Consider the following 27,573-nt stretch of genomic DNA (forward strand, 5'->3'; position numbering starts at 1 on the left):
GCCTGCCTCCTCCTTTTCCCCCCCTCCCAGGCTAACTCAGGTGAGATGGAGCCGCTATAGTCCTGAATTCAAGGATCCCTTGATTGACAAGGAGTATTATCGCAAGCCTGTGGAGGAGCTAACTGAGGAGGAGAAGTATGATCGGGAGCTCAAGAAGACTCAGCTCATCAAAGCTGCTCCAGCAGGGAAAACAAGTTCTGTGTTTGAAGACCCAGTCATCAGGTTAGATGGAAACAAACACTTGTTACATGGACTGGGACTATCCCAGGGAGGGTTTCTGGTGAGGATTCTGTGATACAGCCTTGGAGAGCTAAACGTGTTGCTTTTCTCTTTGAAGTAAATTCACCAACATGATGATGATAGGAGGAAACAAAGTACTGGCCAGATCCCTCATGATTCAGGTAAACAGCACTTCCCTCCTCAGTCATCTTTCTTGCCCCCCTACCCCGTAGCCTTGTACTTGGTACTTTCAGTGTAGCTTAAGAGCAAATGGATTCATGTATCTATTATTCAGATTAACTTCCCTGCATGTGTACGGGCTTTAATGAAGCCCTGTAGGAGTCAACAACTGCCATTCCTTGGTGTTTCGGAAATAAACACACAATTAAAAAAAAAGGAACAAATGAAAAATAAAACAACTGCCATTCCCCACCTCACCCCCCACCCCCTCCACGCCACAAATCTCAATCCACTCTTTCTGTCCTAGTCTAGCAAAGGGGGAGGCACTTAACTTTGTTTTGGATGTGCTGTGAGAGGAGCTGCATTGCCAGCGCAGAACCAGAGGATGGGAGTAAAGGGCAAGGTACTAGCTTGGCTGGGTAAACCCTTTAGGGAGACTGGGGCAGCCTCTTCCACCATATTCTTTTGCAGACTCTGGAAGCTGTGAAACGGAAGCAGTTTGAGAAGTACCATGCCGCTTCTGCAGAGGAACAGGCAACCATCGAACGCAACCCCTACACCATCTTCCATCAAGCACTGAAAAACTGTGAGCCTATGATTGGGCTGGTACCCATCCTCAAGGGAGGCCGTTTCTACCAGGTGAATGAATGGCCAGGGCAAGAAAGCAGGGCCCTCCACATGTGAAACAAGATAGGTGGTGCTTGGGAGTTGGGTCAAGATTGATAGCTTTCTAGCTGGTGCAGTGGGATTGCACCTGTAATCTCAGCACTTTGGGAGCCTAACGCAGGATAGCTTGAGCTCAGGAGTTAAGAGACAGCAGGGCAACATAGGGAGATCCCGTCTCTACAAAAAAAGCAAAAAAATTAGCCAGGTGTGGTGGTGTGCACCTGTGCTCCCAACTACTCAGGAGGCTGAGGTAGGAGGATCACTTGAGTCCAGGAGGTCAAGGCTGCAGTGAGTTATGATTGCGCCCCTGCATTCCAGCCTGGGCAAGAGAGAGAAACCTTGTCTCAGAAAAAAAAAAAAACGGCTGGGCACGGTGGCTCACACCTGTAATCCCAGCACTTTGGGAGGCCGAGGCGGGTGGATTACCTGAGGTGGGGAGTTCGAGATCAACATGGAGAAACCCTGTTTCTACTAAAAATACAAAATTAGCCAGGTGTGGTGGCGCATGCTTGTAATCCCAGCTACTCGGGAGGCTGAAGCAGGAGAATCGCTTGAACCCAGGAGGCGGAGGGTGCAGTGAGCCGAGATCACGCCACCGCACTCCAGCCTGGCAATAGAGCAAGACGCCATCTCAAAAAAAAAAAAAAAAAGAATTGAGACTGTCACGGTCCACTCGTCTGAGTCCTGTAGCATAAAAATTATAGGCAGAAGGTGGAAGAGAGTGAAGAAGTATCTAAGTGACATCTGGGAGCCCACCTCCCTTCGCCGTCTTCTGTCAAGCATCCTGTGTGTCCTAACCTGTAAAATTCTCATGGCGAGGGACTATTCATATCCTGTCTTTGTATGCCAGTGTTTGGCATAGTGCTTGACCGATAACTGATGCTTCATCAGTGTTTGCTGAACAGTACTAGGTATCTCTTTCATAGCATTTAATTATATTTTATTGTCCTGAGTTTTCTTGTGTTCTCCTTTTTCAATATCAACTCCATGGGGTAGGGACTTCTTCATTATTGTCTGCACTCTCGTGTCTGGCATGGTACTGACGCATAGTGAGGGCCTGACAAATGATTTTTGGACATGGGGTCTTGTTTTTTGGTTTTCTTTAACTGTTTGTATAGGGTCTTTTTGTTTTTAACTTTTTTTTTTTTTTTTTTTTTTGAGATGGAGTTTCGCTTTTGTTGCCCAGACTGGAGTGCAGTGCCGTAATCTCAGCTCTCGGCTCACTGCAGCCTCCGCCTCCCGGGTTCAAGAGATTCTCCTGTCTCAGTCCCTGCCCACCCCAAGTAGCTGGGATTACAGGTGGCCGCCACCATGCCCAGCTAATTTTTTTGTATTTTTAGTAGAGACAGGGTTTTGCTGTGTCTGAAGACTGAAGGGGTCTTGTTTTTAGGTACCTATGGTCTGAGGTGGATTAGTCACCCCAGCTAATGGGGCTTTTCCTATTTGGTTCTTATAACAACTTGGTAGGACTACCATTTAGGAGGGAAAATGGCCAGTGCTTTTCTTCTTTTTCTTTTTCTTTTTTTTTTTTTTGAGACGAAGTCTCGCTCTGTTGCCCAGGCTGGAGTGCAGTGGTGCATTCTTGGCTCACTGCAACCTCCGTCTCCTGGGTTCAAGCATTTCTACCTCAGCCTCCCAAGTAGCTGGGATTACAGGCGCCTGCCACCACGCCCAGCTAATTTTTGCATTTTTAGTAGAGACGAGGTTTCACCACATTGGCCAGGCTGGTGTCGAAATCCTGACCTCAGGTAATCCACCTGCCTCAGCCTCCCAAAGTGCTGGAATTACAGGCGTGAACCATCGTGCCTGGCCTTTTTTTTTTAATATATGGAGACAGGGTCTTGTTGTATTGACCAGGCTGGTCTTGAACTCCTGGGCTTAAGCGATCCTCCTGCCTCAGCCTCCCAAAGTGCTGGGATTACAGGTGTGAACCACAGTGCCGGGAGAGGCCAGTGCTTAATTAGTATTTGCTGAATGAACGCCTCTTATGTCTGCTACACTGGGGTCACCTGAAGGTGAGGGAAGCTCAAAGAAGAAAAGACAGGCCCTTCTCCCCAGGCCTGACCAGGGCTGGTCCAGAGGGAACATGTGGCTACTCCTTAGAATTCAGGGAGGCAGGAGGCCCCAAACCCTGGCAGACTCTTGGACCAACTTGCCTATGTCCTGTCTCACCCAGGTCCCTGTACCCCTACCCGACCGGCGTCGCCGCTTCCTAGCCATGAAGTGGATGATCACTGAGTGCCGGGATAAAAAGCACCAGCGGACACTGATGCCGGAGAAGCTGTCACACAAGCTGCTGGAGGCTTTCCATAACCAGGGCCCCGTGATCAAGAGGAAGCATGACTTGCACAAGATGGCAGAGGCCAACCGTGCCCTGGCCCACTACCGCTGGTGGTAGAGTCTCCAGGAGGAGCCCAGGGCCCTCTGCCGCAAGAAACAGTGTGAGCTGCTGCCACGCTGAAAACTACCTGTGGGTTAAGGATGTAGTTCCTTTGTAAGGGTGGGCAGGCCTCGTAAGAAAGATGTAGCAGCATATTCACTATCCGTTAATCCTTCTTGCTTTGAGGCTGGAACTTGCTCTCTCTGCCCCCATTTCCTTATAAAGAGGGAGCACATTGACTTGGGAATTTCCTCCAGGAAACTCAGGGCTGTTTTCTCTTCCCTTAGGTTGGGGCAGACCTTTGGATATATAAAGGAAGCAGTTTTAGTATCAGAAAAGATTTATTAGAAAATTCTCACGCTGAACTGGTGTAGCATGTGGTGCAGCATTCAGTGAAACTGGCTGGAGGAAATAGGCTTGTTTCCAGAGTTGTCCTTATACAAAATGTATAAAAAGCAGTTTCTGGTGTGACTTGTGCTCTGCCTCCACCCCTTGACATCCCAAAGTATCCCACCAGTGGCTATGCTTACCCATTTTACAGATGGGTAAACTGAGGCACCAAGGTAGTAGTTGCACTAATGGTTACACAGTGCAGTGGCTCTTGGGAGTTGCCCTTCTCTGCCTGGCCCTGGTGGGTTGTGGTGGGGAAAGGGGCTCAGGGCAGGACCACGGCATAAGTGGGAAACATCTCACCAGGAGATGGGAAAGTCTAGAGGGGAAGACACTCAAAGTCTGGAAGGGAAAAGTCTTTGGGTGAGGCAGAGACTCCACTGCCAGCTTTAGAGGTGGGTAGAAGAAAGGCCAGTGCTGGCGAGGAAGCCCTGATTTGGAGGCCTAGTCGGAGACTTCGCTGTAGTAATACTTGTGGGCAGCTGGCGTCGTCTTCCAGCCGGCCGCCCGGAACTCAATGATCTCCAGCAGCAGCAGCTGGGCCAGGGAGCTGAGGCCAGTTGGGAGCAGGAAGCCATCCCGGATCAGCACAAAGAGCTCATCCATGCGCTGCCCATTCATTTTCTCCAGCTGCTCCCCAACCCGGTGCAGCTGCAGCACCAAACAGTCCACCTGCAGGGGACAGTGTGGGTAACACAAGTGAACTAGGGCAGTGCCAGCCTCTCACACAGCATTTGCCAAGTGCCAGGTGCTGTGCTTTGCCTTTACACTCGTTCCCTTGCTCCCTCCTTACCATCCAGTGGGTACTTCCACATCTTACACAGAAAGAAATGAGTTCCGGGACTTGCCTGAGGTCCCTCATCTGGCCAGGCTCCACTCAAGCCTGTCTCCAAACCACTTCTTCATCCCACTCTCCTGCCTCCCACACACTGCCTGACCCTGGTTTGGCTTTGGGGCCGTCTGTACCCACAGCTAGCCATGGCTTGCACAGCTGCCATCATAGGTTGGCTTTCTGACTGAGAAGGAAGCTACTGAGCCAGTAGGTTTTGGCTGCTCTCTATTGGATAAACTCCAGACCTGGCAGCTTGTCCTATAACTGACAGGCCTTAAACACCCCCACAGTCCTGCCCCAGAAGTGACACAGTCCTCAGAGACCTCCGTGAGCAGTGGGCTGACACACAGCTGAGCTGGACTGTCCATCCTGCAGCCTTCTGTGCTTGTGCCAGGGCTGGGGCCACCCACCTCCTCCTCCTTGCTCAAACTGTCTGGCTGGGCCAGCCGGAAGAGGCAGTCATAGACAGGGTTCACCAGGGCCATCATGGGCATGTTGTTCACCTGTGAGGAAGAGGAGGGGTCAGAGCACCAGGCTTAGTGGCCAAGGGGAGCAGTCCAACCTGGGCCTCGGGAAACAGGCCATGTCTGCCTCCCAGGGTGGCTGCCGGGGCCTCACCCTCAGGTAGTCAAAGATGTTGCAGATAAAGGTGACATAGCAGACCCAGCCCTGCAGGGAGCGTGCTCGCAGCTGCTCCCGAGCCTGGTACTCCTGCTGCAGCCGGTTGAGGAGTCCACGTCGGAAGACACTCTGGCCTGCTTGTTTACTCTCTGCCTGTGAGCCAGGGAGAGGAAGGTGAAGGGTGGGGGGCGGTGCCCCTGCAACCCCACCCATCCTATGCCTCTCTCTGTCTTTGAGCTAGACCCTGTGCATCTCTGTCCTGCAGGCCAGGCCTTCTGCCCACTCCTGAAGCACCTTCCTCAAAGCAGCTTCCTTTCCTCTCCCAACCCCCAACCTGAATGATGGCGTAGCACATGCGTCCTGCTTCCTTGCTGAACACACAGTCCTGCAGAGAATGGTCCACAATCACATTGGCCACTTTCTCCAAGTCCACAGCACCCGGATCTAGGGGTAGAGATAGGAGGGGAGTCTAGAGCTGCTGCTTTATCACATTTGCGTCCACCCGCTTCTAAGAATTTGAGATATTTACAGTAGAGCACTCATATGCTTGAAGTGAAAGAGATCAGAAATCATACAGAGGACAGTGGCTCCAGTGGTGCAATTGGTTAGCACATGGTACTTATAAGAAATCATGGCCGGGCGCGGTGGCTCATGCCTGTAATCCCAACACTTTGGGAGACCGAGGTGGTTGGATCACCTGGGGTCAGGAGTTTGAGACCAGCCTGGCTAACATGGTGAAACCCCATCTCTACCAAAAATACAAAAATTAGCCAGGTGTGGTGGCTCGTGCGTCATCTCATGTCATCCAAGCTACTTGGGAGGCTAGGGCAGGAGAATCGCTTGGACCCGGGAGGCGGAGGTTGCAGTGAGCCGAGATCATGCTATTGCACTCCAGCCTGGGCGACAAAGCAAGACTCCGTCTCAAAAAAAAAAAAAAAAAAAGAAAAAAGAAAAAGAAAAATAAAAGAAATCATACAGAGGGCCTGGTGTGGTGGCTCATGCTAATCCCAGCACTTTGAGAGGCTGAGGCGGGTGGATCACCTGAGGTCAGGATCAGGAGGTCAAGACCAGCCTGGCCAACATGATGAAACCCCGTCTCTACAAAAATACAAAAAATAAGCTGGGCATGGTGGCGGGCCCCTGTAACCCCAGCTACTTGGGAGGCTGAGGCAGGAAAATTGCTTGAACCTGGGAGGCGGAGGTTGCAGTGAGCCAAGATCGTGCCATTGCACTCCAGCTTGGGCAAGAAGAGCGAAACTGTCTCAAAAAAAAAAAAAAAAAAAAGGGAAAAGAAACCATACAGAGGACAGTAACCATACAAACAAACAGCTTTAGCTGTCTTGTCTTCTGGTTGCCCAGTCAGAGAAAGTGGGGAGGGTTATGTGGCTAGTAGGGACCAATCAAATAAGAATGTAGTTTCTCAGGAAACACATCTTTTCCTGGCACTAGGTTGAGGAAGGAATACTGACCAGGACATGCCTCCAACAGCAATTTCACAAGAAAAAGTGTTCTTATACTACACACATGCAAACCCCCGACAAGAGAGGGCCACATAGGGCCTCCCAACAGGCTCGGCTTGACACATGATGGGTGTTGCTAATTATTAGTTGAAGACAAACCTCTGTACTGCGTGTTACAGCGGGAAGGCATCAGGCGAGAGCAATTACTATAGCTCCTCTGGCAAACGGAATATTCTCCATCTTCTGTCTCAAAGCAGGCAACTGTGCATTCAAGAGACGGGGCTATGGCAGCACAGAAACCAGCAATTCAAATGTAAGCGCTTCAAGGGCAGGAGCCGTGTTCTTTTTTTTATGGTTAAACTTTTTTTTTTTTTTTTTTTTTTTTTTTTTTTTTTTTTTTTTGAGACAGGGTCTCGCTCTGTAGCCAGGCTGGAGTGCAGTGGCAGGATCATGGCTCATGGCACCCTCACCCTCCCAGGCTCAATCAATCCTCCCACCTCAGCATCTTAAGTAGCTGGGACCACAGGTGCCTGCCACTATGCCCGGCTAATTTTTCAAAAAAAAAATTTTTTTTTTGTAGAGATGGGGTTTACACCATGTTTCCGGGACTGGTCTTGAACTCCTGGACTCAAGCAATCTGCCCACCTTGGCTTTCCAAAGTGCTGGAACTACAGGCATGAGCCACTGCGCCTAGCCCTATGGTTAAACTTTTAAAACAGTCTTTACAGTCTGAGAGGTGACTGTGATTCATACTCCAAAATAATGGCCTCAATGTAGCTTGTCTTCCAGTTCAAGAATTACGTTGCCGACTCCTATCGTCAGAGAATGAGGGGAGGGGTGGAGGCATTCACCAGGCTCAGCCTCTGGTGCTGCCCACAGGGGCCCTTCTCTGTGGCTCCTGACCCCAGCTCAGGAGGGGTCCCGTGCTCACCTTTGAGTGCTGTCTTCAGCAGCTGCTGGGTCTCTGCATCAAAGGACTGGATTTTATACTCCTCTCTACTGGGCTCCCCCATGACTAGCCAGCCCCGGTAGCTCTTGACTGGGCTGGGAATAAGGACAGCACCTGGGGAGAAGAGGCGAAGGGAGCGGCCTCAGGTGTGGAGCGCAGGGCGGGTTCCGTCCTGCAGGCCCTGGACGGGGCTGACGGCGCTCGGGACAGGGGCTCCTGGGCGGTCCGTGGCGTGCGGTGGTTGGCTGAAGGCCCACCAGGCTTGGCTTCTGGTGGGGACTGGGCATCAGCCAGGCACCTGCTGCTCAGTTTAGAAATCCCTCGCTTGTGGGATTACACAAGAGCGAGAAGCTGAAGCAGGAAAGCGCCCACCCTCCAGTCCCAGCAGGAGGCAGGAGTAGACTGGGGCAGGGTGTGTGCGGGCGGACGTTACAGTTGCTTAAATAAAGCGGCCTGACGTTGCTGGCCCAGGAAGATGCCGGGTGAGGGCCAGGCTGGGAACTCCAAGCGGTGCGACTCCGTCCCCAGCAGGTCTCCGAGCCCCTCTCCCCAACCCTCTCTTTCTGGCTTTCGCCGAGTCCTTCGGTCTCAACACCAGCCGCTGCATCCCCCAGATGGGGCCGGCCTGCGTGGGTGGGGACGCAGGCGCCCTGTCCGCCGCCCCTGCCGGGAGCAGCCTGAACTCCCCAGACCCGTGCCAGCTTCTCCCCGGGACAGGCTTGTCGGATCGGCTCCCGAGTGGCAGTAACCCGGCCCTACGCACTCGAGACTCCTAATTCCTGAGTTCCATTCTGGAGCCTTCCTCTTACTGGGGGGCAGGATGATGCGCCCCGGAGAGGTGGCTCCCGCCGGAGGCTCCCCTCTGGCCGTAGGAGGCGCCTTTAGGGTCTCCAGCCCTCGGCCGTTCCCCCCGCGCCCGGAACGCCCCTCCCGGAAGCACAGGGCGGGCTGCGGAGCCCACGGCCCAGGGTCCCGCGGGCGGGAGAGGCGGCGTGGGCGCCGGGACCCACCTGCCGGGCCGGTGGCGCGCGCGCGTGCCCGGGGCCGCTCGGCGCCTGGGAGCGCGCAACCAGCGTCCGGCGCTGCGGGGCCCGCCGTGAGCTCATCTCCTCGCGCGGCGCCGGGCAAGGGTCGGCTCGCCCGCGCCACCTGCCGGGCCCCCGGGGCACTGCCCTGGCCTCCAGGCCGCCCCGGAAGCCGCGCCGCCTGCGTGGGACCCTGCGACGCTGCCACCCGGCCGCAGGCGGAACTCGCTTGGCTCGTCACCCCTTCACCCGGTGCGCCTGGGCCGTGTCCGGGCCCACGCCGGACCCGCCGGGCCCTCGATCTTGCGCGTGGCCCCGCCGGGCCCTCGATCTTGCGCGTGGCCCCGCACCCAGCCCTCCCCGGAGCTCAGGTGCACTGGGCCGGGAGACACCGCTGGGCTGCGCGGCGTGGGAAGAGCCTGCAGAGCGCGTGGTGGGGACCTGGTGGCAGGAGGAACAGCATCAGCCCTGGTCGCACCACTTTCCCCGCTCCCCCAACCCAGGTAGAGAAGGCAGGGGCTGCAGGGCCGGGGCCAGCCACAACCCTCTCCCGCTCCAAGGAGGACATGGGCGAAGCGAGTTTCAGGTCATAGGGGCAGCCCCGAGAAAGGGGCCCCATTGGCAACTCGCGGCCGTCGGTTGTTGCGAATGCCCCTGAAGTGGCGCGGACCCCACCGCCCGGCGTCTGCCCTGGGTGACAGGAGGGCACCTAGAAGTGGGGGAAGAACTGCCGCCGCTCCTGCCGCGCGACCGGGAGGAGCGCTGCCGGCGCTGCCCGCGTTCTCGCCTCCTTTTAAAAGAACCGCCAAAGTGGTCACCGAAAACGGAGGAGGAAGAGAACGCTCAGCTGCAGCAAAAGAAACCAATGGGCAGGAAAGATGAAGAGAAGAAACCTTAACGGAATTTCATAAAAAATACATTCAGGCAGCTGCATCCTCGCGGCCCCCGCCGCAGCCTGGACCTTGGGAACCAGCAGCCCAGAGCCAGGAAGCCCCAGCATTCAGGGCCCAGACAGACCCCAAAATCCCAGACCAGAGGCAGGGAAGGATGGTGCGAGGAGGACCCCAGGACCCACACGCCAGGGCCAGGGCCAGCGCCGGCTCCCAGTGGGTGCCTCTTTCCAAGGCTGGAGAGGGAGGCAGAATGGAGGGCTTCCCAGGTCGGAGCAACCCTACAGGCCGGGCAGATGGAGGGAAGGGTGCAGGTCATGTTCTGGAGACCTCCCCTCAGCCTGGAACTGGTTTCTCCTCTGCCTCTCCGCCTGTGGGTGTCCCTGTGCTCTGGTAACACCCCAGGCACCAGCTGTGCCCTCACCAGGCTACGTGCCCGCCCCTTCCTTCTGCTATCCCCATCAGTGGGCTGCTTCAGAGCCACGGCCCTTCTGGGGCTACAGGGGAGGATGCACCCACAGCATACTCTGCACTGAGGGGCAGGCAGTGGGCGCTGATGCCACCTGTCCTGCTGACAGCTCCTCACCCAGCAAGGCTGACCCAGCTCTGGGTGAAAGAGGAGCCAGTGAGGTAGACTGGGGAGAGGCTGCACCTTCACCCACGCCTGCCCACAGCATGGCCCATCCACTTCCTGCACGGGCGCTGGGATCTGCTTTCCACGGAGCCCCACGGCCATGACCAGCCCGGTCCTGGGAGAGGACAGCCTGGGTGGTGGTGTGTCTGCAGACACGAAGATCTGGGCACGGGGCCCAGAAAGTGACTGGCTCAGCCTGGAGTCTCCCCCAGCACTAGAAGCAGAGCTGCCAAGGGCTGCCGCTATGGAGAACATGGGATTTGAGGAAGGCAGGAGTCCTTTCCCTCATACTTTGTGAGTAGGCAGATGTGCCAGGGGAGATGGAGTAAGATAAGGAATGTGCGTTTAGCTTTAATGTCTATTAAATAGGTTGGGAAAAACAGGCCAAGTGTAGGGACCTGACTCCTGCAAAGGGCCTACCGCAGCCCTCTGCACTCAAGCAGCAGCCCCATCCAGACCAGGAGTGTGTTCTGTTCTCCTGGCAGGCAGGGCTGATAGGTGTAGGATGGCGTCTGCTTCCTTTGGAGTGTGGGCTGGTCAGAGGAGAAACAGCAACTTCCTGCTCCTTCTCACTGTGTTGGCTCACCATAGACCACGTCCTGCATTCCCTCTGATTCTCTCATGGGGAGAGCCCTGGACCTTCTGGTGGTGTCCCAGCTGGGTGGGTTCAAGGCTGCCACCCCGCTTGGGGCAGCTGGCCTGCAGGGAAGGGCCAGACGGCACCTCTCAGTGGAGACTGAATCTTCCTTCCTTCAGGAGGCTGCCTCCAGGGAAGACCTGGGGTCCTTCCTGCGCTCAGCGCTGGCTGGCTGTCCTGTTCATGCAGTGGAAGACATTACAGAAGAATTCATACGAGAAGAACATGAAGCCTGTGGAGAGGGCAGCCTTCAGCAAGCTGGGGGACAGGCCCTTGAAGAAGCCCAGGGCGCCTTCCTTTTGCAGCACCTGCTTGGCACAGTCCATGAGGCCCTTGTATTTCCGTACCTGGGGAGAGGAAAGGGATGAAAATATGGATGCCCGCTCTGCTCCCATCAGCACAGCCCCTGGCACATCACAGATCTTAAGAAGTACTTGCTGGACAAAGAAATGAATGCAAAATAGCAAATTATTTTATTTTATTTTTTCGTTGAGGGGCAGAGTCTCACTCTGTTGCCCAGGCTGGAATGCAGTGGCACAATCTTGGCTCACTGCAGCCTCTGCCTCCCAGGTTCAAGTGATTCTCCTGCCTCAGCCTCCTGAGTAGCTGGGATTACAGGCACACAACACCACGCCTGGCTAATTTTTTGTATTTTTAGTAGAGATGCAGTTTCGCCATGTTGGCCAGGCTGGTCTTGAACTCCTGACCTCAGGTGATCCACCTGCTTCAGCCTCCCAGTGTGCTGGGATTACAGGCATGGACAACCATGCCCAGCTCAAAATAGCAAATAAATTAATTTCATTCTTTCTACTGTAATTGGGTTAAGACTGAACAGATGACAGGCCTAGAAATCAGCAGCTGGACAGCGCTCCTTCCTGCCCAGGAAGAACGGCTGCCTGTGGCTCCAAAGGATCCAGCAATGGCTCCAGAACCTCTTCCCAGAGGCATCTCTGACCCTTCATCCCATCCCACCTGATCCCCCTTGGGCAGCAGATCTGAACCTGGCCCTCAGTAGCTCTCAGCCGGGCCTCCCTGCCTCCAGCCTCACCCTCTCCAGCTGACCTCACACACTGCTGCCAGACATTCATCCCCAGGCACAACCCTCCTCAAGCCTGGCTTCCCTCCAAAAGCTGCAGTAACTCCTAGTGACGACATCATGAGAAATCAAGTCCAAACCCCAAGATCTGCCGTTCAAGGCACTGCACCATTTGGCCTTGATTTCCCTCCCTGATCTGACCTCCACTGGTCCTCCCATGTGCCCTTCCCACCTCCGGCCAAACTGGATTACACTAGTCTTTGTTAGCAGTAAGGCCTCCCTCTGCCATCCTGGGCTCTCACCATCGCTCCGTGTCCAAATTCAAACTGTCCCTTCATGCTGGGTGCAGTGGTGCATGCCTGCAGTCCCAGCTACTTGGGAGGCTGAGAGGGGAGGATCGCTTGAGCCCAGGAGTTCGAGACCAGCCCAGGCAACAGAGCAATATCCCATTTAAAAAAAGAAAGAAAGAAAAGAAAACAAACTCTCCCTTCAGGACAAGTTGGTAAGTGGAAAAGGGAGGTTACAAACCTTGTATACAGTGTATCCCTATTTTTGTTAAAATGTACATGTGTATTTATGAAAAGAAATAAAACTACACTGAAAGGTTCCATGTGGTTATCTGTGGTAGTGAAATTACAAGGGATTTTGGTCTTTTTTTTTTTTTTTTTTTTTTTTGAGACAGAGTCTCACTCTGTCGCCCAAGATGGTGTGCAGTGGTGTGATCATAGCTCACTGCAGCCTTGAACTCCTGGGCTCAAGCAATTCTCCTGCCTCAGCCTCTCTAGTAGCTGGAACTACAGGCACACACCACCATGCCCGGCTAATTTTTTAATTTTTATTTTGTAGAGACGGGGTCTTGCTATGTTGACCAGGCTGGTTTCAAGCTCCTGGCCTCAACTGATTTTCCCATTTTGGCCTCCCAAAGTGCTGGGATCACAGGCGTGATCCACTGCAGCTGGCTTGGTCTTTCTTTCGTCTATCTTAAATTTTCTAAAGTTTCCTACAAAGAAAATGCATTATAACTATAAACCCAGCTCTTTCTCTTCCCCCAAGGAAGGAATGCTCTCTCCCTACCTTGCCTCCCATTCCATGCCATCCCTCTCCTCTGACATTGTCAGGCATATTTTTTCACACCTCCGCATCTCAGGTTCCCAGGATACAGAGGGGAAAGGCCTGGAATTGCCCATCCTTAGCCTACCCCTAACCCTACCCACTGACCAAAAGAAAGGGAGTATGTAAAAATCTGAGCAACTGAGGAGTGACTACTAAGACTACAACATGACTTAGCACGGGGCTTCTCTTAATGGCCAACTCTCCTAGTGCACATAAAATACAACTTAGGCCCGGGTGTGGCGGCTCATGCCTGTAATCCCAACACTTTGAGAGGCTGAGGCGGACGGATCAACTGAGGTCAGGAGTTCAAGACCACCTTGGCCAATGTGGTGAAACCCTGTCTCATATGGTGAAACCCCGTCTCTTCTAAAAATACAAAAATTAGGACATGGTGGCGGGCGCCTGTAATCCCAGCTGCTTGGAGGCTAAGGCAGGAGAATTGCTTGAACCAGGGAGGCGCAGGCTGCAGTGAGCCGAGATCACGCCACTGCACTCCAGCCTGGGCAAAAGAGCGAGACTCCGTCTCAAAAAAAAAAAAAAAAAAAAAAAAAAAAAAAAAAATATATATATATATATATATATATATATATATATGGCTGGGCACAGTGGCTCATGCCTGTCATCCCAGCACTTTGGGAGGCTGAGGCAGGTGGATCACCTGAGGTCAGGAGTTCGAGACCAGCCTGGCCAACATGGTGAAACCCCGTCTCTACTAAAAATACAAAAAATTAGCTGGGCGTGGTGGCACGCGCCTGTAATCCCAGCTACTTGGGAGGCTGAGGCAGGAGAATTGCTTGAACCCAGGAGGCAGAGGTTGCAGTGAGCCGAGATCGTGCCATTGCACTCCAGGCTGGGCAACAAGAGCAAAACTCCGTTTCAAAACAAAAACAAAAACAAAAAAATACATATATATATAACCTAGTTGCTCAAATACACCCAATTCCAGAACAGCTACAGCAAAACCCCTTTTCTGTGTGCTTTAATATTTGGGGACCTTCCTTGCTCTGTTGCCCAGGCTGGAGTGCAGTGGTGCAATCGTGGCTCCCTGTAACATCCACCTCTCACGTTCAAGCGATTCTCCTGTTTCAGCCTCCCGAGTAGCTGGGACTACAGGTGCCCACCACCATACCCAGCTAATTTTTATATTTTTAGTAGAAACGGGGTTTCACCATGTTCATCAGGCTGGTCTGGAACTCCTGACCTCAGGTGATCCACTCATCTCGGCCTCCCAAAATGTTGGGATTACAGGCATGAGCCACCACGTCCACGCCCAGCCTCTGGACATATTTTTTTTTGAGATGGAGTCTTGCTCTGTTGCCCAGGCTGGAGTGCAGTGGCGCAATCTCAGCTCACTGCAAACTCCACCTCCCGGGTTCACACCATTCTCCTGCCTCAGCCTCCCGAGTAGCTGGGACTACACGTGCCCACCACCACGCCCGGCTAATTTTTTTGTATTTTTTTTTTTTTTAGTAGAGATGGGCTTTCACCGTGTTATCCAGGATGGTCTCGATCTCCTGACCTCGTGATCCACCCGCCTTGGCCTCCCAAAGTGCTGGGATTACAGGTGTGAGCCACCACGCCCGGCCAGGATATGTTTTAAGAGCAGAAATTGTGCTAGGTGCAGTGGCTCACACCTGTAATCCCAGCACTTTGGGAGGTGGAGTCAGGAGGGTTCAAGACCAGCCTGGGAAACAGAGTGAGACCCTGCCTCTATTTTAAAGAAAAAAAAAAAGAGCAGACACTGTATGTCCTTGGCCCAGATCCTTCCACAGTGCTCAGGACCCAGGGCTTGCATGCAGCTTTCCCACATGCTTAGGGATCTCAAGGGATGGACGCAGGTGAAGGGGCCATGGCCAGGGGTGATGTTGCCCAATGGGTAGGAGGTGACTACTGGTTCCCTCATGTGCCCAGTGATGGCAAGGGTCAGAGCTGTCTGCCTGGGAGTGAACGGCTCACCTGGCCAAAGGCAGCTCTGGCGTGCTCAAACCCTCCAACCTGTAGCCGCTTCTTGAAGAGGTCCAGCGGATATGTCAGGGTCTTGCTGATGACACCAGCTCCACTGCCACAAAGCAGGTTTTGGAGGTTCTCTGAACCAGAGAAGTGGGATTGGGAGAATGGATGAGAGAAATGCAGTCTATGGGTGACAACTTAAAAGGCGTCAGGGCTAATCCTCCACCACAAACCAAACCGCACAAGTGCACTTCTATCTGACCTCCACTGGTCCTCCCATTCCAAAAAGGAATGTAATCTAGGGGGAGAAGAGCCAGACACGGCCACTTCTGGTGGAGTGATCCGGGCTGGAAGGGTTGGAGGCCGCAGTCCCCCAGCTGGAGGCAACATGGGCCTCAGGCTCTGCAGCATGACTCAGTTCAGGGCTGGAGAGGGACCAGGATGCCCCACCCCTCCCCAGCCTCCCCCTGCCCCCATCTCCCACTCCCCCTGCCTGGAAAAAGCAACTGAAGAACCTCAACCAAAAAACAAGCAATTTGCAATTTGGACTTCTGACAAAAATGAAAACCATGACCAATCACTGGAAGTAAATTTCAGTAATGCCAGTGATGGGTGTGGCAGAAGCTGGAAGAAATCAAGTCCTCTCCAAGCAGCTGCAGTTGTTTTGTTTGCCACATTACAGAGCCAGGTACAGAGACCCGCGGTCTTTGATTCGGACAGGAGAACTTTAGCTCCTTTGTGATTTGGAAGGGGGCGTTCTGGCGGCTGGGGTGGGAGGGTTCCCTCTTGTGTGAGGGCTGCCTCACCATTTTTCTTTCCTTCGGCTGGTATGGCCCACTTGTACAGGTGCTTCAAGGAGCTGTAGCAAGAGAACTGCAGCCCGGCGTAGGGGAAGATGGCGATCAAGGTGGGGGCCAAGCCTTTGTAGAAAACCTGGGGGCCTTCGCTCCTATACATAGTCCCCACGGCGTGGCGCAGCGTATTATAGACCTGGACACACACACGCACTTTGAATGAGCTCAGTGAAGTGGTTTTAGCCCTGGAACAGCCCATCATAGCTCTGTCCCCTCGCCTAAAATACCAGCTACCAGGAGCGAAACTCCTCCTGCCAGGAAGACAGTCAAGGGAAATGCTGGACAGAGATTCGAAGGATGGCATTTTCCAGAAACTTCCCCTTCTACACATGTATACCACTGTTATATCCACAGGTGTGCACAAAAGTATGTGTCCAGGAGTCACTGCAGCGTCCTGGGGAAGAGCTAAAGACGCGATGTCCATCTGTGGGTGCTGGTTACGTGAATTATGGGACACCAGCTCACGAGAGCATAGTGCAGCTGTTAAAACAGGAAGGTGAGGCCGGGCGCGGTGGCTCACGCCTGTAATCCCAGCACTTTGGGGAGGCTGAGGCAGGCAGATCACTTGAGGCCAGGAGTTTGAGACCAGCCTGGCCAACATGGCGAAAGCCCATCTCTACTAAAAATACAAAAATTAGCTGGGGGTGGTGGCTCATGCCTGTAATCCCAGCTTCTTGGGAGGCTGAGGCACAAGAATTGCTTGAACCTGGGAGGCGGAGGTTGCAGTGAGCTGAGATTGTACCACGGCACTCCAACCTGGGTGACAGGCGGAGACTCTGTCTCAAAAACAAAAATAAATAAATAAATAAATAAATAAATAAATAATAAAAATAAAGTAGAGAGGAGGTCTTGCTATGTTGCCCAAACTGGTCTCGAACTCCTAACCTCAAGTGATCCTTCCTCCTTGGCCTCCCAAAGTGCTGGGATTACAGGCATGAGCCACTGCACCCGGCCAAGCATGTTACTTAGAATTATGGAAGGAAATAATCAAAGAAACAACTGTAAGTAGTAAAAGTAGTTGCCTCTGGGGATCGGAATCAGGGAGCGGCTGGGTATTTTTTAAAATTATAATTCATGAAGAACTGTCTTTGTAACCTTGATACATCTTATATGTTGTAAAATTTTTTATCGTTCAAGATCAGGTTTATAATATGGTTGTGACTAGTCTTAAGGCAGGTGGAGAGTCTTGTAGGTTTTAACCAGGTCTCTTCCCCTCACTTTCATGACCAGATATTCTCTGATCATTCTAGAATCTAAAATCCAACATGTCAATAGTTGAAGCTAGAGGTAATATGCTATTATCTTTTTTTTTTTTTTTTGAGACGAAGTCTTGCTATGTTGCCTAGGCTGGAGTTGCCTAGGCACAATCTTGGCTCACTGCAGCCCCCACCTCCCAGGTTCAAGCGATTGTCCTGCCTCAGCCCCCCGAGTAGCTGTGATTATAGGCACCTGACACCACGCCCAACTAATTTTTGTATTTTTAGTAGAGACGGGGTTTCATCATGTTGGCCAGGATGATCTCGATCTCCTGACCTTGTGATCCGCCCGCCTTGGCCTCCCAAAGTGCTGGGATTACAGGCGAGAGCCATCACGCCCAGCCCAATTCTTTGTTTTTTTTGAGACAGGATATCTCACTTTGTTGCCTGGGCTGGAGTGCAATGGTGCAATCATGGCTCACTCCCCAGGCTCAAGCAATCCTCTCAACTCAATCTTCCAAGCAGCTGGGACTACAGGTGCACACCACCATGCCTGGCTAATTTTTTTGTATTTTGTAGAGAGCCACGTTGCCCACATCAAACTCTTAAACAAAGTATCCTTCCTTTCCCACTAACAGTATCCTAAAGCAGAGTTGAGACAGTGGAAAAATTATTGTTTCTAAGCCAGGTCTGGTGGCTCAGCCTTGTAATCGCAGTACTTTGGGAAGCCAAGGCAGGAGGATCTCTTGAGCCTAGGAGTTCGAGAACAGCCTGGGCAACATGGTGAAACTCCATCTCTACAAAAAACACAAAAATTAGCCAGGTGTGGTACCAAGTGCCTATAGTCCCAGCTACTTGGGAGGCTGAGGTGGGAGGATTGCTTGACCCCAGGAGGTGGAGGCTGCAGTGAGCTGTAATCATACCCCTATACTTCAGCCTGGATGACAGAGTGAGACTCTGCCTTAAAAATAAAGAAAAAAAGCCCAGGCATGGTGACTCATGCCTGTAATCCCAGCACTTTGGGAGGCTCAGGTGGGCGGATCACTTGAGGCCAGCAGTTCCAGACCAGCCTGGCCAACATGTCAAAAACCCATCTCTACTAAAAATATAAAAATTAGCCGGGCATGGCCAGGCACGGTGGCTCACGCCTGTAATCTCAGCACTTTGGGAGGCAGAGATGGGTGGATCACAAGGTCAGGAGTTCAAGACCAGCCTGGCCAACATGGCAAAACCCCGTCTCTACTAAAAATACAAAAATTAGCCAGGTGCGGTGGTGGGCGCCTGTAATCCCAACTACTTGGGAGGCTGAGGCGGGAGAATCACTTAAAACCGGGGGTGGAGCTTGCAGCCTCAGCGACAGAGTGAGACTTCATCTGAAAAAAAAAATTAGCTGGGCATGGTAGCGGACCTGTAGTCCCAGCTGCTTGGGAGGCTGAGGCATGAGAATCACTTGAATCTGGGAGGCGGTCACAGTGAGCTGAGATTGTGCCTCCAGACTGGGCGACAGAGCCATACTCCGTCTCAAAAACAAACAAACAACAACCAAAAAAAAAAAAAAAAAAACCAGGAGTTCAAGACCAGCCTGAGCCTGAGCAACATAATGAGACCCTGCCCCTACAAAAAATAAAAAAATAAAAAATTAGTCAGGTGTGGTGGCACACACCCGTGGTCTTAGCTACTTGAGAGGTTGAGGCAGGAAGATTGCTTGAGCCCAGGAGTTCGAAGCTGCAGCAAGCTATTGCAGCCATTGTACTCCAACCTGGGTGACAGATCAAGACCCTGTCTCAAAAAATATATATAAATAATAACAATAAAATTATTCTTTCTTGGTTGAGAACACACAGACACACACACATATGATGCTACTCTTAAATATGTCCAGGAAACAGAGCTCATGGTGGGGAGGTCTATTTCAGGATTTAATCCCTTGTTTTCACTCAGTAAATTCTTCCTCGAGTCTATCCCATTTCCACCAGCCCATTCTTTGTGGAAACCAAAGACACTCGCAATTGGCCGGGCGTGGTGGCTCATGCCTGGAATCCCAGCACTTTGGGAGACCGAGGCCAGGGGATCACCTGAAGTCAAGAGTTTGAGACCAGCCTGGCCGACATGGTGAAACCCTGTCTCTACGAAAAATATAAAAATTAGCCGGACATGGCATCACGTGCCTGTAATCCCAGCTACTCAGGAGGCTGAGACAGGAGAATCGCTTGAACCCAGGAGGCAGAGGTTACAGTGAGCTGAGATTGCGCCACTGCACTCCAGCCTGAGCAACAAAGTGAGACTGTCTCAAAAAACCAACCGACCAAACAAACAAAAAAACAAAGACGCTCTCATAATAATCCAGCAATAAATTCTCGAGTGGGCAGTCCTTGATCCAGCCCACTGCTGGGTAATTATTTGTTCTGTTTCATAGCAGTAGGTTCTGTCTTCCAGGGAGGCTGTGAGCTCCTTTGAGGCAGGGACATAGAGCACCCCGCACAGTGCTGCCCACAGTCATGGGTTTTACAAACTGACTGCCAGACAAACTGAAAACCCGAACCTCTCCCAGCTTTGCTTTCTGCAAGGACAAGAACTCAACCTCTGCCGAGTGCGGTGGCTCATGCCTGTAATCCCAGCATTTTGGGAGGCCGAGGCGGGCAGATGGCTTGAGCTCAAGAGTTCGAGACCAGACTGGGCAACATGACGAAACCCCGTCTCTAAAAAAATACAAAACTCAGCCAGGTGTAGTCTCAGCTACCGGGGAGGCTGAGGCAGAAGGATCACTTGATCCCAGGAGGTTGAGGCTTCAGTGAGCAGTGATCATGCCACTGCACTGCAGCCTAGGCAACAAAACAAGACACTGTCTCAAAAAATATATATATAGGCCAGGTGCGGTGGCTCACGCCTGTAATCCTAGCACTTTGGGAGGCCGAGGAGGGTGGATCACCTGAGGTCAGGAGTTCAAGACCAGCCTGCTAACATGGCGAAACTCTGTCTCTACTAAAAGTACAAAAAATAGCTGGGCATGATGGCAGGTGCCTGTAATCCCAGCTACTGGGAGGCAGAGGCAGGAGAACTGCTTGAAATCAGGAGGCAGAGGTTGCAGTGAGCGGAGATCTGGCCATTGCATTCCAGCCTGGGCAATAAGAGCGAGACTCCGTCTCTTGAAAAAAATAAAAATAAAAATAGGTAGGGCACGGTGGCTCACGCCTGTAATCCCAGTACTTTGGGAGGCCGAGGCAGGTGGATCACGAGGTCAGGAGATCGAGACCATCCTGTGACTGGTGAAACCCCGTCTCTACTAAAAATACAAAAAATTAGCTGGGCGTGGTGGCGGGCACCTGTAGTCCCAGCTACTCGGGAGGCTGAGGAGGGAGAATGGCGTGAACCCAGGAGGCGGAGCTTGCAGTAGCCGAGACTGTGCCACTGCACTCCAGCCTGGGCGACAGAGTGAGACTCTGTCTAAAAATAAATAAATAAATAAATAAAAATAAAAATCATATATTTAAAAAAAACATGCTTATCAAATAAAAGAAAAAAATAGATCGCACCACTGCACTCCAGCCTGGCAACAGAGCGAGACTCCGTCTCAAAATAAATAAATAAATAAATAAAAAATAGGCTGGGCGCAGTGGCTCATGCCTGTAATCCTAGCACTTTGGGAGGCCGAGGCGGGCGGTTCGTGAGGTCAGGAGATCGAGACCATCCTGGCTAACATGGTGAAACCCCGTCTCTACTAAAAATACAAAAAAAATTAGCCAGGCGTGGTGGCGGGTGCCTGTAATCCCAGCTACTCGGGAGGCTGAGGCAGGAGAATCGCTTGAACTCGGGAGGTGGAGCTTGCAGTAAGCCAAGATCGCACCACTGCACTCCAGCCTGCATGACAGAGCGAGATTCTGTCTCAAACAAAACAAAACAGAACAAAACAAAAATAAATAAATAAAAAATAAAGAATGCTACCCCTGTGACAACACCTTCCTTATTTGAGCTTCCCCGGTCTGGCCCCTGGCCACTCACCTTGGGCTCACCCTGAGCTGCAAAGCGGGTGCGCAGAACATCCACGGGGTGCACAGTGAGGGTGGCCATACAGGCAGCCAGGCCACCACATACAAAGTGCACTGAGAATTCCTGGGCGTCGTACACGCTGCCTCTGTGGACCAGCTCCGTCAGCATTTCAAATGACAAGAACTGCAATAGTAAGTGAAGAAGTCACTGACAGCCCAAAGGATGAGGGTGAGGACCAAATACTCCCCAAATACATCACCCGTGACCCGGCTGGGGCCCAGGTGGAGGGGCGAGGAAAAGGTCAGGAAATGTTCTTCTTGAGCAGTGACAGCATATGATAAATATAACATTCTATGCAAAACTCAGATGCCATTTGATACTTGAGTAGAGTCAGACACTCAAAGGGTTAAGAAGATATATGGGGGCCAGGTGCAGTGGCTCACGCCTGTAATCCCAGCACTCTGGGGGGCCAAGGTGGGCAGATCACAAGGTCACAAGTTCGAGACCAGCCAGGTCAACATAGTGAAACCCTGTCTTTACTAAAAATACAAAAATTAGTCAGGCATGGTGGTGGGCACCTGTAGTCCCAGGTACTCGGGAGGCTGAGGCAGGAGAATCACTTGAACCCGGGAGGCAGAGCTGCACTGAGCCAAGATCATGCCACTGCGCTCTCCAGCCCGGGCGACAGAGCAAGACTCGGTCTCAAAAAAAAGACTGGGTGCAGTGGCCCACGCCTGTAATCCCAGCACTTTGGAAGGCCGAGGTGGGCAGATCATGAGGTCAGGAGTTGGAGACCAGCCTGGCCAATATGGTGGAACCCTGTCTCTACTAAAAATACAAAAATTAGCCAGGCATGATGGCATGAGCCTGTAACCCCAGCTACTTGGGAGGCTGAGGCAGAAGAATCGCCTGAACCCAGGAGGCGGAGGTTGCAGTGAGCTGAGATTGCGCCACTGCACTCCAGCCTGGCCAACAGAGTGAGACTCTGTCTCAAGAAAAAATAGAAAAGATACATGAGAACAATGTATATCAGAAAATGTCACTGGCTAACTTAGTTTTCTGAGAACTGGGGAAGACGGCCATGCTCTGATTCCTGCAGGGACCCCTTCAGTGCAGCTGGCGGCGGCACCTGGTGGCGGCACTGTTGGAGAATCATTCTTTTCTGGGGCAGATTCTTTTGGGAGCATGTTCCACAGGGTGACCCCCTTACATTCAGATCTTTCTTTTTTTGTTTTTTTTTGTTTTGTTTTTAGAGACAAGAGTGTCTCTCTGTCACCCAGGCTGGAGTACAGTGGCACAAACACGGCTCACTGCAGCCTCAACCTCCTGGGCTCCAGTGATCCTCCCACCTCAGCCCCTCAAGTAGCTGGGATTACAGGCGTATGCCACCATGTCCAGCTAATTTTGGTATTTTTTGTAGAACCAGGGTTTCACTATGTTGCCAAGGCTGGTCTCAAACTCCTGAGCTCAAGCAATCTGCCCGCCTTGGGCTCCCAAAGGGCTGAGATTACACACATGAGCCACCGAGCTTGGCCCTGTTTTGCTTTTTGAGGCAAGGTCGCGCTCAGTTGCCCAGGCTGGAGTGCAGTGGCTCGATCACAGTTCACAGCAGCCTTGACTTCTCTAGCTCAAATTATTCTCCTGCCTCTGGAATAGCTGGGACGACAGGTGTGTACCACCATATCTGGCTAATTTATTTTTTATTTTTAGTAGAGAGGAGGTCTCCCTAATGTTGCCCAGGCTGGTCTCAAACTCCTGAGCTCAAGCCATCCTCCCACCTCAGCCTCCCAAAGTGATGGGATTACAGGTGTGAGCCACTATACCAGGGCTATGCTCAGATCTTCCTTCAGCCAACTGAAGATGGCCTGGCTTCTTTTCTTTTTTTGAGACAGGGTCTGGCTGTGTTGCCCAGGCTGAAGTGCAGTGGCATGATCGTGGCTCACTGCAGCCTCTGCCTCCCGGGCTCAGATGCTGGGATTACAGGTGTGAGCCACTGAGTCCGGCCCACGCCTGGCTTCTTGAGACTATCCTGTTGCTGTATTTATTCGTCATGCTGCAATATCTGTTTGCAGACAAGTGCAGAGACAGGATCGCAGGGCATGCCCAGCCAGTAAGCACCTGACTTGGGCGGTCACTGTGATGTCACAGGAAGAGTAGGAAGGGACATCTCTGGCACTAGCTGCCTAGGTGGGGGTCGTGGCTCTGCCATTTTCTAGCCAGTGACTTTGGTTGGGTTAATTATGTAAGCTCTGTCCACCTCAGTCTTCTCATGCATGACATGGGAGGGACAACAGCCCCTACCTTAAGGACTGCTGTGACAGAGTGTATGTGAAGTGCTTCCAACAGGGGCGTGGCCCATGGTTTGCACTGTACAGGGCTGGTTCTTAAACACATCTACTGCATAAAATCACATGCTGTGCACTATGACTATACTAGTGCTCCACTGAACGAAGCGTGAGTTCTAACCCTAGCCCCGCCATGTGCAGGCTGTGTGGCCTCGGACAGCTGACTTCTCCTCCCTGAGATCCACGTGACACCTACCCTGCCCTCCTCGTGACGGTGCGGTGAAGTTCAGATGAACCACATATGTGAAGGTGGTATTTCAAAAACTGAAATGCATTAGTGCTGTCCTTCGCCAAGCCTCACAGAAGGCATGACATCAAATCGGCCTCCAAGATGCAACACCTAAGTCACACAGGATAGACGCGGGGACATGGCGGAGGGCAATGCCTACGGTACTGCTGGTCAGGAAGGCTCCCGGGTGAGGCAGGTGGGAAGCGTGGGGCCTGCCTCTTCCGTCCTGCCCTGCGCGGTATTCCTGCTTGCCTCACCCTCCCTCTGCTCCTCCATTGAGCAACGTGACCCCAGAGGTCTGGCCAGGTCCCCTGCCACCTACTTGGACAGCTCCATAGCCTATGGAGAGAATCTGAGCTGGGACATGTCCTTTCCAGAAAGCTGTCGGCCCCTCCTCCTGCAGAATCTGCCTAGAGGCCTGGAGGATGCCATGGTACTTTGCGTTGGGGTCACTGCGAGACAGGCGCTCATGCTGAAGCTAGGAATCAAAATAAAAAAGGTCAGGACAGTGGGGTGGGCTGGAATGTGAAGGGGAACTTTCAGAAAAGGCAAGCCCTTCATCTGGATAGAATTCCAAGTTTTAGGAACTGCTTTTGCAAGAAAGACTGAACTTGTCCTCCAGTCCATTGCATGGAAAAAGGGGAAGAGTACCTGGAAACGGATCTTGATGACGTCGAAGGGACTGATCAGCGCCCGAGTGACAAGTCCAGACACAGACCCAGCCACTGCCACCTGGAACTTGGTGTTATTCCTGCCATCTGGTTTGGGGTCATAGCCAACCATCCCTGCCTCTGGCCCACACAATGTCCATCAGTATCAAGCTAAATGCAAGAGATACGGAATAAACACCAGGCAAGTTTCTTATGGTCTCTGCTCAAATATCACCTCCTCAGAGCAGCCCTCCCTGACTAGACTGTCTAAAATAGCACTCACTTTTGGACTGGGCGCAGCGGTTCATGCCTGTATCCCAGCACTTTCGGAGGCCGAGGTGGGTGGATTGCTTGAGCTCAGGAGTTCAAGACCAGCCTAGGCAACACTGCAAAACCCCAACTCTACAAAAAATACAAAAATTTAAAAATAAAATAAAATAGCACTTGTTTTATACCTCTTTACAGTACTTATTACTATGGCATATTTGTTTACTTTTTTAGAGACAGGGTCTCACTCTGTTGCCCAGGCTGGAATGCAGTGGTGCCATCATAACTCACCATAGCCTTGAACTCCTGGGCTCAAGTGATTCTCTTGCCTCAGCCTCCCAATTAGCTGGCACATAACAGGTGCAGGCCTGGCTAAGTTTTTTATTTTTGTAGAGATAAGGTCTCAATGTTGCCCTGGCTGGTCTCGAACTCCTGGCCTCAAGTGATTCTCCTGCCTCAGCCTCCTGAATTGCTGAGATTACATGCATGAGCCACAGCGCCCGGCACGCCATGGGTTATTTATACAGTACATTTGTTTCTTGTCTCTCTCCCTGACTAGAATGTAAGCCCGTGGAAACACGACCTTGGTCTCATTTGTTCACTCGTAAATTTCCGGTTCCTGGAATAGAGCCCATCATGGTAAGTGCTTAATAATATTTGAGAATCAAATGAACAGGCTCGATAGGCAATTGTTGGTCCCAGAGATCAACTGGTTTTCCAAGACATCTGGCAACTTTATAGCAAACTCCTGCTCACTGAGTGAGCCCACTCAAGTGTAACGCTGAGGGACTGAAGGACGTGCAGGGCTAGAGAACAGGGATTGGGATTCTTTAACAATCCCCCACTGTCCAAAGGAAGAGCCCTGAGGCCCTGAGCCCCTTCACCTTTCCCTTTCCCCTCCTGCACACACCTCAGACCACCCCGGCACAGTGGGGCCATGCTACGCTAGCAAATGATGCTCCTGGCCAGGCGCGGTGGCTCACGCCTGTAATCCCAGCACTTTGGGAGGCCGAGGCGGGTGGATCGCCTGAGGTCAGGAGTTCAAGACCAGTCTGGCCAACATGGTGAAACCCCGTCTCTAATAAAAATACAAAAATTATCTGGGTGTCGTGGTGGGCGCCTGTAATCCCAGTTACTTGGGAGGCTGAGGAGGGAGAATCACGTGAGCCTGGGAGGCGGAGGTTGCAGTGAGCCGAAATCACGCCATTGCACTCCAGCCTGGGCTACAGAGTGAGACTCCGTCTCAAAAACAAAAAAACAAAACAAAACAAAAAAGAAAATGACGCTCCTGGGCTCCCCTGACTCAGACCTACTGACCTTTTCAGCCTCACTCTGGACCACTCTTCCCCTTCCCTCATTTAACCAGAGTGGTCTGACTGCTTCTGCCCAGTTCCTGGAAAACTCGGGGAACACTCCTATCAATTGCCTTGCCTCTACTCCTCCAGTTCCCTACGTCTGAAATGCAGCCCCACTCTCAGCCCCTACTCACTTTTTCAAGGCTAGCTCCTCTCATCCACCAGAGCTCAGCTAACAAGCATCCCTTCCAGGAGATGTACTTTTTTCCTTTTTTGTAAAAACAAAAAACAAAAACAGTAATACCTACATACGGTCTGTAGAGTTGTACAAAGCATAGAAAGAAGTCTGTAACCACACATATCAACAGGTAGTTGGTAATTGATCACAGGGAGAAGGGCTGGGAAGGGAAAAAGGAAGGTAGACCTGTCGATAATTCTATACTGTTTGAATTTGTTATGGCAAAAAAAATATATATATATATCCCTAAAACTAGACTTCAGAATTACCCCAGTTCTTGAATACTTGTAGTAGTGGGGGTGGGGGTGGGGGAGGAGGGGAGATACTACCTACAGGATGGCAGCCTCCACCCCAGACATCAATTCCTTTTCTCCTCTCACCCACCCTGGAACTCCTCCCCAGGCGCCCATGAGGAAGTTTAAACACGCGGCAAGCGACTGAGAGGCAAAACCTCTCCAGGGGTTACCCAGGGACCGCTCAGGTCACACTGAGCAGCGTCAGTTTCCCGCCCATCTGGGCAGGAAGGAGGAGCAAGCCCGAGTGGCAGGTGTCCTGGATCGCTGTCAGGAGACCGGAGCATACCAGGCTCTTCCTGGTGTTCGGGTGCCCATGTGCCCAAGGGCTCAGCTGAGCAAATCTGCAGAGGTCCCCGTGTGGGTACCTAGGTGTCCACGTGTGCCTCGGGGTGTGTTTTTTCTCCTTGAGTCCGAGGGGACGCCCTGGAGCTCAGGTGCTCAAGGGCGTGCGCGGGGCTCGGCCGCCGGTGTCCCTGGAGATGCTTCTCTGGTCTGGTGTGACACGTGTGTACACAGTCCCCGCCCTCTCGTGAGCGCCCGGGTGCGTGTGCTCCCTCCCGACCACCCTGAGGAGCGAGGGTGCTGGTCCCCGAGAGGGCGGCGAGAAGGACGGAGGTAGAGGTTACTCACACGGCTCGGCGGGTGCGGCCCGGCTCCGCGCGCTCCGCTCTCTCTAGCTCCTCGCGCAGTCTTAACAGCAAAACTCTACTGAGCTCGGACGAAACTGGCGGGCTCCTGGGCCAATCACCGTGCAGCTCCCCGCCAGACGCTGGACCAATGGTTGTGCGCTTGAGGTCTGGCAACCGCCTCCCGCAAGGTATCACCGGGTAATGTAGTCCTTCGCGACCAAGGGCAGGACAGCTGGACGGCGCACAGCTTCCTGGGAGATGTAGTCCGGCTGCTCGCGGGCGCGCGAGTTCGACCGACGCGTTAGAAGGAGGCGGCTTGCGAAGCCGGGCTGCGACCTTAGGGGTCGCCGTGCTCTGGCGTGTGACTCGAAAGTCAGCCTGCAGGCGGGGTCCAAGGTTAGGGCGCGGTAGACTTGACCCGCTTTCCTCAAACTCTGTTAATGCCAGAACCCGGATAATCTCAACTTGGTAAAGATGGCAGGAAGCCTAGCAAAAAGCTGGAGGACGTCGGGGAGAGAATAGATGAGAACAGTCCCCTCGGGGACGGGGAAGGCAAAAACACGAGTGTCCCCCGCCTCACCCCGAGTTTTAGTATTTCTCATTAT

The 27,573-nt window shown here is 52.5% G+C and overlaps 4 protein-coding genes across 35 annotated transcripts in view; 2 read left to right on the forward strand and 2 right to left on the reverse strand.

The window, feature by feature from the left end:
• MRPS7 (mitochondrial ribosomal protein S7) overlaps positions 1-3,916 on the forward strand; it is a 4,780-nt gene extending 864 nt beyond the window's left edge. For both annotated transcript variants that reach the window (XM_054670648.2, XM_523718.7), the window contains exons 2-5: positions 31-222; positions 338-401; positions 871-1,038; positions 3,242-3,916. In XM_054670648.2, coding sequence (XP_054526623.1) covers positions 31-222; positions 338-401; positions 871-1,038; positions 3,242-3,463 — 646 coding nt within the window. In that variant the 3' untranslated portion in view covers positions 3,464-3,916. The remainder of the gene's footprint in view (positions 1-30; positions 223-337; positions 402-870; positions 1,039-3,241) is intronic.
• MIF4GD (MIF4G domain containing) lies at positions 3,768-9,083 on the reverse strand. Of its 15 annotated transcripts, none has more exons than XM_009433257.4 (7): positions 8,708-9,083; positions 7,680-7,811; positions 6,908-7,030; positions 5,623-5,732; positions 5,286-5,441; positions 4,991-5,170; positions 3,768-4,507 (listed from the first exon to the last, which is right to left on the reverse strand). In XM_009433257.4, the coding sequence occupies exons 2-7, from the start codon at positions 7,759-7,761 to the stop codon at positions 4,280-4,282; spliced, it is 879 nt and encodes a 292-aa protein (XP_009431532.1). In that variant the 5' UTR covers positions 7,762-7,811; positions 8,708-9,083; the 3' UTR covers positions 3,768-4,279. The 15 variants fall into 15 exon arrangements, with proteins under 15 accessions (XP_009431532.1, XP_003315772.1, XP_003315771.1 ...); XM_003315724.5 differs by having other exon boundaries at positions 5,078-5,170; positions 6,908-7,009; positions 8,708-8,803; XM_003315723.6 differs by having other exon boundaries at positions 5,078-5,170; positions 8,708-8,803.
• A 553-nt stretch (positions 9,084-9,636) lies between these two features.
• LOC100608209 (uncharacterized) lies at positions 9,637-10,493 on the forward strand (the record flags this gene model as incomplete). Its single annotated transcript, XM_003315725.6, has 1 exon — positions 9,637-10,493. A coding segment is annotated over one exon (714 nt), but the record flags the coding sequence as incomplete, so codon positions are not given.
• A 79-nt stretch (positions 10,494-10,572) lies between these two features.
• Positions 10,573-27,467, reverse strand: SLC25A19 (solute carrier family 25 member 19). Of its 17 annotated transcripts, none has more exons than XM_016930549.4 (9): positions 26,705-27,032; positions 26,000-26,073; positions 24,527-24,645; positions 24,245-24,414; positions 23,916-24,071; positions 21,032-21,202; positions 15,789-15,972; positions 14,989-15,119; positions 10,573-11,230 (listed from the first exon to the last, which is right to left on the reverse strand). In XM_016930549.4, exons 4-9 carry the CDS (start codon positions 24,374-24,376, stop codon positions 11,042-11,044), a joined length of 963 nt encoding a protein of 320 aa, XP_016786038.1. In that variant the 5' UTR covers positions 24,377-24,414; positions 24,527-24,645; positions 26,000-26,073; positions 26,705-27,032; the 3' UTR covers positions 10,573-11,041.
• Between the last annotated feature and the right edge of the window lie 106 nt (positions 27,468-27,573).

The sequence above is a fragment of the Pan troglodytes genome, chromosome 19 (assembly GCF_028858775.2).
Source record: "Pan troglodytes isolate AG18354 chromosome 19, NHGRI_mPanTro3-v2.0_pri, whole genome shotgun sequence".
Classification (NCBI taxonomy): Eukaryota; Metazoa; Chordata; class Mammalia; order Primates; family Hominidae; genus Pan; species Pan troglodytes.

Coding starts and splice junctions, on each gene's coding strand:
- MIF4GD (XM_009433257.4), bottom strand. CDS start 7,761: ATGGGGGAGCCCAGTAGAGAGGAGTATAAAATCCAGTCCTTTGATGCA. Junction 5,733..6,907: donor CTGTAACACGCAGTACAGAG/GTTTGTCTTCAA, acceptor CTCTACCCCTAG/ATCCGGGTGCTGTGGACTTG. Junction 4,508..4,990: donor TCAGCCCACTGCTCACGGAG/GTCTCTGAGGAC, acceptor TGTCCCCTGCAG/GTGGACTGTTTGGTGCTGCA.
- SLC25A19 (XM_009433230.5), bottom strand. CDS start 24,376: ATGGTTGGCTATGACCCCAAACCAGATGGCAGGAATAACACCAAGTTC. Junction 15,120..15,788: donor AGCCGAAGGAAAGAAAAATG/GTGAGGCAGCCC, acceptor TCTCTGGTTCAG/AGAACCTCCAAAACCTGCTT. Junction 11,231..14,988: donor CCAGAGCTGCCTTTGGCCAG/GTGAGCCGTTCA, acceptor TCCTCTCCCCAG/GTACGGAAATACAAGGGCCT.